Raw genomic sequence first — 11,093 nt, 5'->3', positions numbered from 1 at the left:
GCTCACTGCAAGCTCCGCCTCCCAGGTTTACGCCATTCTCCTGCCTCCGCCTCCCAAGTAGCTGGGACTACAGGCGCCCGCCTCGTCGCCCGGCTAGTTTTTTGTATTCTTTAGTAGAGACGGGGTTTCACCGTATTAGCCAGGGTGGTCTCGATCTCCTGACCTTGTGATCCGCCCGTCTCGGCCTCCCAAAGTGCTAGGATTACAGGCTTGAGCCACCGCGCCCGGCAAGAAAACATTCTTGTTAGCTAGAAATGGAAATGTCAAAGCGCAAAGGATGGCCCAGAGAAGTTTGTAGCTGTATGAATAATTTCAAGGATGACAACCTTTTGTAGCAATATACTTTCAGTTAACGCCCTTAATCTGCTTTCTAATAATGTACTTCATCAGAAATCCCTGCCTTGACTTGTTACACTCGTATCATGTGAGCAGTCCCTTCCAATTCTTAATAACTCACTGACACTTTGCAGGTCCTTTCTTATATGGACATTGGCTTATTTGTCACTTACTACCTCTCTTTTGTACTCTAATGTTTCTTTGCAATGGAACATGTGAGTGGCAATGATATTTAGCTTCTTGAAACTTGCTTTGTGAGTTTTCCAGACTCATATACATTAACTACTGCTTCATTTAGTGCTTAAACAGTTTGAGCTATTTTTCAAATTAAATGTAACTAATTTAACAGACAATAACTACCATATATTACGTATCTACTATGCATCAGGCTCTGACTAGTCACTGCATATGTAACTGAGGTTCAGACATGCCCATGGTTATATGGATACTCTGCAAATTCATCTACTAATCTGTCCCTGACCTCTAAGGTCTCCAACAGCCCTTAAGCACAGACACCCTATATTTGAGTCTCTTTTGAATGTTCTTTAATTATTTACCTTTCCTAGAAAATAAATGGCCAGATATTGCTCCTGAGTTCTACTTGATTTCCTTTCAAGAAATGCGGCTCTTTTTCTTCATGGAAAAAGGCCATCCCTCCATTTCCTCCATTCTTATCAAGATACAGATCTTTAATGCAGGTCCACTGCAGCAGGATCTACCTTACGAGTGCTTGGTAGAAAAAGAGGTAGGTGCAGCAGGGATGGGTCAGAGGTGAAGGAGGGGATTGGAGGGGAGAAAGGAGGGTGGAAAAAGCTACTTCTCTGCCATGAAGCTAACAAACTACTACTCTCTTGTTTTGTTAAGAGATTAATGGAGAAAGCAGGATTTTCTCATGACAATGTTAAGACAACTTGGATCTTTAACTATTTGGCACCTGGCTAAAATCTTTTAATATTGCATAGGCTTTGGAGTTATAAGACCCAGCTATAAACCTGGGCTGTACTACTTCTTAGTGGAGTGAACTCTGTTCATATTGCATAACTTCAGAAGCTCAAATTTCTTCAGCTGTAAAATAGAGGTAAGATCACCTCTACATAGGATGGTCATGAGAATCAAGTGAAATATTGTATATAAAAATGGCATCAACCGTTGCCGTGCGGAGCTGAAGCAGGAGCCACAGCTGGGAGGAGGGAGGAGGTAGGAGGGAGGAGGGGGTGGAGGAGGCACCGGACCAGGGGAGTTGTCAGTATTTAAACAGATCACATCATGAGTGAGTACAAGTTAGTGGTCCTTGGTTCAGGAGGTATTGGGAAGTCTGCTCTGATGTTTCAGTTTGTTCAGGGAATTTTTGTTGAAAAATATGACCCAACGATAGAAGATTCCTACAGAAAGCAAGTTGAAGTCGATTGCCAACAGTGTATGCTTAAAATCCTAGATACTGCAGGGATAGGGCAATTTACAGCAATGAGGGATTTGTATATGAAGAATGGCCAAGGTTTTGCACTAGTATATTCAGTCCACGTTTGACTTACAGGACCTGAGGGAACAGATTTTACTGGTTAAGGACACAGAAGATGTTCCAATGATTTTGCTTGGCAATAAATGTGATCTGGAAGATGAGTGAGTAGTTGGCAAAGAACAGGGACAGAACTGAGCATGACAGTGATGGAACTGTGCCATTTTAGAATATTCTGCAAAGTCAAAGGTCAATGTTAATGAAATACTTGATGACCTGGTCAGACAGATAAATAGAAAAACACCATTGGAAAAGAAAAGGCCTAAAAAGAAATCATGCCTGCTGCTCTAGGCCCATAGTCAGCAGCAGCTCTTAGCTAGGTTACAAGAATGAAGAACTATTGCCTAATTGGAAAGTGCCAGCATTCCAGACTTCAAAAAATAAATCTGAAGAGGCTTCTCCTGTTTTATACATTATGTGAAGAATTTAGATCTTATATTGGTTTGCACAAGTTTCCCGGAGAAAAAAAATTGCTCTGTGTATATCTCTTGGAAAATAAGACATAACAGATGTGAAAATATACTTGATTCCAATATGATCATACAAAAGACCATGGATGCATTTCAAATGTTAGATATTGCTACTATAATCAAATGATTTCATATTGACTTTTTATCATGATTCCTCCCTATCAAGCACTAAAAAGTTGAACTATCATACTTTGTAATGATACTGATTATGAAATGTCCCTTATACCTCATTGCAGTAGATAACTTTTTTGAGTCATTGACTTCATTTTATATTTTAAAAATTATGGAATATCCTCTGTCATTATATTCTAATTAAAATTGTACATAATGCTTTGGAAAAAATGGGTCTTTTATAGGAAAAACACTGGGATAACTGATTTCTATGGCTTTCAAAGCCAAAATATACAATGTACTAAACCAACTTTAATATTGCTTCTTGTGTTTTACTGTCAGATTAAATTACAGCTTTTATGTATGATTAAATTTTAGTACATTAAAAAACAAATGGCATCATTAGGTTTCACTATAACCATCAGGTCATAGTGAAAGAATGAAGAGACACAGAGAAAAAGATTTGCCCTACCGCCTGACGCCTAACACTCCCACCTATCTCCTTTCCCTCGGGCTTCCGCTTCTTCATCATAGAGATAAAGGGCCCTTTACCTCCGTCTCTGCTTCTTGCCTGCTGCCCTCAGAACTCTAATCCAGTCCCAAGGCCTCCCATGTCCTCAATAATGGTATCACTTACAGAGGGATATTCGCTTTTCACTGGTAGTTTATTCAGGTAGCTATAGGTCTTGTCTTTTTGGATGGGACAGTTAATTCCACTTTTACAACCATCAGGCTCAGGAATGGGAAAGGGAACTGGGACGCCCATCAGGATGCCATGCACCACGGCTTTGCTGCTTTTAGATTGAATATCTAAGAGGAAAAAAGAGAATCAGATGGTGAAGAAAACAACCTATTTTCAAACTCTAAATCAAAAATTCAGAAATAATCCCAAGTGACAGCATTCCTAGGGTCTATTTCTCTTGGCAGTGGTGCTTGGTACTAGCACAGTGCAAGCATTCACTCCAAACGTAATTATGCAAAAAAAAAAGCAATCAGCAGAAGTTTTCTTTGCTCTTAACCTCGCTCTTCATGGCCCTTCATAGTTTCTTAGGAGGAACAGAGATACCTAGATAAATAACCTTATCTAATGAGGCAACTGATTTTTGGCAGTAAACTTTCTGTTTGTTATTTATATCAGCTTCTGTCCAAGTATACTGTGTGTCTTAAATGTCATGATCTGTAACAACAGTGAAAGAGGGAACCCTTTAGTGGGGTAAGATTAGGCTGGATCACAGTAGCTCACACCTGTAATCCCAGCACTTTGGGAGGCTGAGGTGGGTGGATCATCTGAGGTCAGGAGTTTGAGACCAGCCTGGCCAACATGGAGAAACCCTGTCTCTACTAAAAATACAAAAATTAGCTGGGTGTGGTGGCGCACACCTGTCATCCCAGCTACTCAGGAGGCTGAGGCAGGAGAATCGCTTGAGCCCAGGAGGCGGAGGTTGCATTGCGCCAAGATCGTACCACTGCACTCCAGCCTGGGTGACAGAAGCAAGACTCTGTCTAAAAACAAAAAAGAGGAAAGAAATTGGGTAAGATTAGAAAGACATGCATTTCTTGATAAACTTTACCCTCCACATCACAAGCTAGCCAGGAGGAATAAAGTTATTACAAAATTATGGCAATCAGACTTATGAGTTATTAGGGTATTTTGGAGACCCAGAAAATTGGTTCTGTTTCTTTCTGTCTGGGTTGGGGAATGACTTGTTCGGAAGGCTTTTTTTTTAGGTTTGAAGCAATAGAGAGGCCAGGGTATAGTCCAGAGAGGAAACAGGGAGCTAGTACTTAGAGCTGTCTTTAGGCTTATGAACAAAAGATGACAGGAACTTTGAGGTTTCTTATTAGACTGTCTAGTCTAGCTTCACAGGATAGAAAATGAGGAAGGAATTCAAGGAACATGCCCTGCTTAGCAATAAAAGATTTTAATTTGTCTAGATTCTTAAAAATCTCAATGTGATGTGGTACAAGAAAGCAACAAGTTCGGCCGGGCGCGGTGGCTCACGATTGGAGAAGAAAGCTCAGATTTCTTGGCTGTTTCTTGGGTTCCCAAAATCTTAAGGAGGCTGTTAAGTATTAGTTGCACCTTTATTTTCAGGTGGGATGTGGACTTAATAGCTGAAAGGCATTACTGCTTAAAATAACACTTTGGAGGAGTTCCAAAGCTTGAAGAATTGGGGTCCATACTAATACTCTGCAGTCTGCAGCTAAACACAGCTGACATTCCCATCAAAGCCTGTGATGCAATATGGGCCAAGACAGGACAGAGAAAAGCCAAGCTGTCTTCTCTAACCTGTGAACACATGGACATCTCCCTGTTTGCTTAAAGGGAGTCTAGGAGCCATGGACCTTGCATGAGAAGGGTGTCCAAGGGCACAGTGAACCCTAGCTTTGCACAAGGTGCAAAAGGAGTCATAAAATTCATGACTGCCAATCCCCTCCCCTCCATTCCCATGCTCATTCCAACACCTGATATTTACGTTATGCTTTAACATGAATTTGAGGTAAGAGCCACTTTTACGCACTGCTGGTGAAGGTGACATTGACGCTGTAAGACTGTCCTTTGCTCAGTTGGCAGGGCTGGGTGGGGCATGGGCTCACATTCACTTCCTTTATAACTCCATCCACAGAACCTGCAAAAGAAAAATGAATTGGAATAGGAGAAGAGGAGAAAGAAGCCAGTTAGGCTGCCCACCACCTAATGGGAAGGTGCTCTGCTCTCCCATTTAGGGTCAACTCATTCTCCTCGGACTGTTTCCCAGGATGGAATCTTTAAGAATAATGCCCAGTTAGAAGTCAGAATCTTGATTCACTTTGCAGATAAAATCATAGCCTCTAATTCAGATGATGAGAAGCTAGTTGGTTTTTTGACCAAGAGAAAGTTAATATTTGTCAAACTAAATAATATCAAGACCATATCCATAAATGATCATAGTAAAGGGATTAAACTTCAATCAGAGAAATTCCAAACGTTCCTAGAGTCTTGTCTTGCATTCTTAATGCACAGTTTAAACTTAAACCTTGAAGACGTTTGCTTCAACCTTCCTTTGGATTAAATATTCCTTTGGATTAAATATTCCTATTTTCCCTTTCTTTTTCTAGCATATAGATTAGCAAGTACATTTGATGAAAGTTGTTCACTACAGGAAAAACTGCATTTTTTTCTTTTTTGAGATGGAGTCTTGCTCTGTCGCCAGACTGGAGTGCAAAGGCACAATCTCAGCTCACTGTACCCTCTGCCCCCCAGGTTCAAGCCATTCCCTGCCTCCTCCTAGGCAGCTGGGACTATAGGTATGTGCCACCAGGCCTGGATAATTTTTTGTATTTTAGTAGAGACGGGGTTTCACCATGTTGGCCAGGATGGTCTTGATCTCCTGACCTTGTGATAAGCCTGCCTTGGCCTCCCAAAGTGCTGGGATTACAGGTGTGAGCCACTGTGCTCTGCCTGTTTTTTTTTTTGGTTTGTTTTGTTCTTTTGTTCTTTTTTTGAGACAGGGTCTCACTCTGTCACCCAGGCTGGATGCAATGGCACGATCTCAGCTCACTGCAGCCTCAACCTTCCCAGGCTCAAGTGATCCTCCTACCTCATCCTCCTGAGTAGCTGGAACAATAGGCATGCACCACCACACCTGGCTAATTTTTGTGTTTTATAGAGACAGGGTTTCACCATGTTGCCCAAGCTGGTCTCAAACTCCTGGGCTCAAGCAATTTGCCCACTTTGGCCTCCCAAAGTCCTGGGATTACAGGCATGAGCCACCGCACACAGCCAAAATGGTACTTTATGCAGAAACAGCTAGAAAGCAAAGGTACAGCCTGAAACTCCAAGGAGGAAGATCAGAAATGAATTACACCATCTTTCTACCCCAAGTTCTACATGAACAAACACTGATTGAGGAAGTCTGTTATTATTGCTTGGAAAGTCTGCCAGATCCCAGAACAGACTGAACCTTTCTTGAATCTGGTTTAAAGAGTTTTTAGTTCCTGAATCATTCATTTTTGGATCCTGTGGAAATTGTACCTTGAGTAGCAAGGATGAAGGAAAGTAGAGGCATCTAAAGAAAACATCTCACAACAATGGGATTTATCATCCTTGTTTTAGGGGTTAGAAAACAGAAGAGCAAAGATTACTGAGACTTGTCCAAGGTCACATTGCCTGGAAGGGGCAGGTCCAAGACTCAATGGGTGGACCTGACTTGGAAGCCCTTGTCACCCGAACCTGAAGGAAGCTTTAAATATGTAGCCATGGTGATGAATGGAAGGACACCCCAAGGAAATTCGCATCTGATAACTACTTGAGGACTCTGGATGAAGGTCCAGCTCAAACTCAACTTTTCAGGTTTCTTAATTCAGCATCACCTCTTTGCCCCTCACCATGATTCTCTTTCTATCGTAGAGGTTCAGCCCCTCTATCCTCTGTGATTTTCAGTGATGAAGTACCTTCTATCCACATTTTGTACCCTTTCTCCCAAACTCCTGGTAAATCCTTTGCCCAGTATTTTGTCTTCTTGGAATCCGTTCATTCTTTCACCCCAACTTGACTTCCTAGAGAAACAAGCAGCACTTTTTTTTTTTTTTTTTTTGAGACAGAGTCTGGCTCTGTCGCCCAGGCTGGAGTGCAGTGGCCGGATCTCAGCTCACTGCAAGCTCTGCCTCCCGGGTTTACGCCATTCTCCTGCCTCAGCCTTCGGGGTGGCTGGAACTACAGGCGCCCGCCACCTCGCCCGGCTAGTTTTTTGTATTTTTTAGTAGAGACGGGGTTTCACTGTGTTAGCCAGGATGGTCTCGATCTCCTGACCTCGTGATCCGCCCGTCTCGGCCTCCCAAAGTGCTGGGATTACAGGCTTGAGCCACCGCGCCCGGCTACAAGCAGCACTTTTAAAGGTATAGGTAAAACAATGAAAAGTATCAGAATATCAGTCTTGACTTTTAAAATTAGGCTAATTCGAGGCTGGGCATGGTGGCTCATGCCTGTAATCCCAGCACTTTGGGAGGCCAAGACAGGAGGATCACAAGGTTAGGAGTTCGAGACCAGCCTGACCAACATAGTGAAACCTCGTCTCTAATAAAAATACAAAAATTAACCAGGTGTGGTGGTGTGCGCCTGTAGTCCCAGCTACTCGGGAGGCTGAGGCAGGAGAATCGCTTGAACCTGGGAGGCGGAGGTTGCAGTGAGCCGAAATTGCGCCACTGCACTCCAGCCTGGGCGACAGAGCAAGACTCTGTCTCAAAAAATAAAATAAGACTGATTCCAGAAGCCTACTCACTTCCAAGTAAGCGGACTATGGAATTTAAGAGGAACTACTACTTAACACTGAACAGAGGAATGACCCTAAACAGAAGAACCACCTACTATCTCTGAACTAGGAATGACCCTTGAGAGAGGAACCACCTCCCACTTCTGAATTGGGAACTGTACCATTTTCACTGCACTTCTGCAGTTTCTTCAATGATTTAGTCCTGTTCTTTAAGGCCCACTTATGAGTCATGAAATATTTTGGCTCCAAAAACAACATGAAGTACCTTAAATCTTGACTAAGGTTGTTAAGATCTGGATTTTTTCCAAGAATCAAGGGGATGAAGAGGAGTACAGAGGTTAAGGTCTTTATAGTTTCAATACAAGCTTAGGCACAAGTTAAACTTAACTCCAAATAGCACTGACTCACACAGCCAAGATGGCAGAAGTGCCAGCTGCATTAAAGAAGAATACTGCTACCTGAGTCTGGGTTTCATTTCCTCTGAAATATTAACTTGGCCTAGGTCTATATAGCTGCTGGGAATGATACACTTGCAAATACTGCATATGTTGAAAACATAAGGGTGAGACGTAAGAAGGTACTAGAAAGAGCCAGAAATAGGATTTATCCTTGGGAATCCTCAAAACAAATAGAAGTTTTTCAAAATTAAAAAAAAGAAATAGGATTCATCTGACTTGCCCACGTTGTTTCTAAGTAGTTTCAAAAACTGATTTTAAGCACACATCTGCAATCTACAGATATATACTTGATTTTGGGAACCTGTGTTCTTAAAATAAGAGTGTGTGTGTGTGTGTGTGTGTGTATTTTAATCTCAGTCTAACCAAGGACAAAAGTACTTGTACACAATAAATGCTTGACCAAAAAATGTTTAAATAAAGTCTTTAAAAATCGCATTTCCTCCTGCCCCAGAGACTTGGCAGTTGAATGGGAGGGAATGCAAGTGAACTGCCTGGTAATGGTGCCTGTAACAGGGTAAGTTAAGTTCTGCCATTCAGCCATCATTGCTGAGAGGCAGACTCTGATGCCTGGGTTTGAAATCTCACTATCTCTGCCATTCAGCCATCATTGCTGAGAGGCAGACTCTGATGCCTGGGTTTGAAATCTCACTATCTCTGCTACTTACTGTATAGCCTCAAGGCAAGATACTTAACCTCTCTAGGGATAATAGAGTAGTTGAGCTAACACAAATACAGATCTTAGGTAAGTGTTTGGAACATAGTGACACATATACTTACTATTATTATCATATCTGGATTTAGTTCATGAGTTTAATTTAGAATAGCTGCTCCTGGGTAGGTTAGCAAATTCCCTTCTGACACAAAAGCTGGGCCTCTCACTTCAAATATACTTCGTGGATAGAAATTATGTTTCTAGCCAATAGGATGGACGCTCTCTTTCTGTCTCAAAAGTAGAATTCATGAAGACAGAGGCAAACTGCAGGTTGACAGTACATTATCTGCTATGCAGTCAGTCAGCAGATTAGCTCAATACTATAAAAGTATGATATGAACTGAGAAATCTAAGTAGATGTTCTTTGCTGCCTGTACCTGCCCTTGGGTGGAACAGTCTCTTTAACTCTGTCATCACATTGACCAACACTGCTCCAGTTAGGTTGGTAAATAGTACCTTGCAGTCCTTTACCCCTCAGCTTGCTTCTCCATCATAGCAAAGTTCTCAAACTGCACACATTATTAAGCATCCGAAGCAGTTTGAGAAGCACTCACTTCCACTCCAACCCATTTTCGGTGAATGGGGGAAAAAAAATCCTGAACTTCAATCAACACTCTATTGAAAATCAATGTTGGCCAGGTGCGGTGGCTCAAGCCTGTAATCCTAGCACTTTGCGAGGCCGAGACGGGCGGATCACGAGGTCAGGAGATCGAGACCATCCTGACTAACACGGTGAAACCCCGCCTCTACTAAAAAATACAAAAAACTAGCTGGGCGAGTTGGCGGGCGCCTGTAGTCCCAGCTACTCGGGAGGCTGAGGCAGGAGAATGGCGTGAACCCAGGAGGCAGAGCTTGCAGTGAGCTGAGATCTGGCCACTGCACTCCAGCCTGGGCGACAGAGCGAGACTCCGTCTCAAAAAAAAAAAAAAAAAAAAAAAAGAAAATCAATGTTAACCTTACAACTTTCAATGTCCAGCTTCCACCTGCTTCTTTCAAGGCTGAGTCACATAATCTAGTAGGAAGTAAAGGGTAGTACTTATAGCTCTTTCATTCCAGTTTTCTGATGATAAGAGGTTCTCAGACTTCCAGTGTCAACAGAAGAAACTCCTCAGTTCTAACCAGCAAACATTACAAAACCAGTTTGCTTGGCCCCCTTTCTCACTTGAGGGAATTCCACACCAGGCAAGGTGGGTGTAGAGTGGAACACAAACCTTTTGATGTGGGCACTTAAGTCTTTATATCATATTTCCCAATTCAAAAGTAAATTAAAAATCTGTAACTGAAACCCTTCTTCCCTTTAAAAACTTCCCATAGGTGTACTCCTGAAGGGGTGGCCTGCCCCTCCACACCTGTGGGCATTTCCCGTTAGGTGGAACGAGAGACTTGAGAAGAGACTTGAGAAAAGAAATGAGACACGGAGGTCAGCAGTGAGACATGTGAATAAAGATCTCTGTGACATAAGTTTAAGGAAAAGTGCTGTGCCTTGATATGCATATGCAAACATCTCCATAAACCTTTTTAGTGCATAAAGAGCAGCATTGCGCTAGCAAGTCCCACCTTTCGCCCTAAGGCGGTTTTCTCCTTTCTCAGTAAACAGAACATACACCGAGTTTTACACCGAGATGTTCCATTGCCCAGGGACAGGCAGGGGACAGATGCTTTTCTCTATTTCAACTGCCAAGAGGCCTTCTTTCCTCTTGTACTAGTCCTCCTCAGCACAGACCCTTCACGGGTGTCAGGCTAGGGTGCAATCAGGTCTTTCCCTTCCCATAAGGCTATACAATAGCCATAAGGCTATACAATCAGGTCTTTCCCTTCCCATAAGACTATATTTCAGACTATCACATGGGGAGAAACCTTGGACAATACCTAGCTTTCCTAGGTAGAGGTCCCTGTGACCTTTGACAGTGTACGTGTCCCTGGGTACTTGAGATTAAGAGAATGGTGAAGACTTTTAACCAGCAAGCTGCCTTCAGGCACCTTTTTAACAAACCACACCCTGCACAGCCCAAAATTCTTTAAACCTTGAGTCACCACAGCACATGTCTCTTGCAAGGACAAGGTTGGGGGTAGGGTCACAGATTAACAGCATCTCAAATACAGAACAAGATGGAGTCTCTTATGTCTGCTTCTTTCTATATAGACACAGTAACAGTCTGATATCTTTCTTTTCCCCACATACTCCTGCTTTTTCAAATGAGTAGAATAATTTGTGGATTTATTTCCCTTTTTTTTTTG

The 11,093-nt window shown here is 42.4% G+C and overlaps 1 protein-coding gene and 1 pseudogene across 2 annotated transcripts in view; one reads left to right on the top strand and one right to left on the bottom strand.

The window, feature by feature from the left end:
• The window catches only part of NPC2 (NPC intracellular cholesterol transporter 2), a 28,878-nt gene that overhangs the window by 15,216 nt on the left and 2,569 nt on the right, over window positions 1-11,093 (bottom strand). For both annotated transcript variants that reach the window (XM_026455761.1, XM_023183946.1), the window contains exons 2-3: window positions 4,956-5,063; window positions 3,071-3,243 (exon numbers count right to left, since the gene is read on the bottom strand). In XM_026455761.1, coding sequence (XP_026311546.1) covers window positions 3,071-3,243; window positions 4,956-5,063 — 281 coding nt within the window. The remainder of the gene's footprint in view (window positions 1-3,070; window positions 3,244-4,955; window positions 5,064-11,093) is intronic.
• On the top strand, window positions 1,588-2,143 carry LOC111520836 (annotated as a pseudogene).

The sequence above is a fragment of the Piliocolobus tephrosceles genome, chromosome 6, assembly GCF_002776525.5.
Source record: "Piliocolobus tephrosceles isolate RC106 chromosome 6, ASM277652v3, whole genome shotgun sequence".
Classification (NCBI taxonomy): domain Eukaryota; kingdom Metazoa; phylum Chordata; class Mammalia; order Primates; family Cercopithecidae; genus Piliocolobus; species Piliocolobus tephrosceles.
The sequence above is the reverse complement of the archived record's forward strand: the minus strand, read 5'-3'. Positions and strand labels throughout refer to the sequence as shown.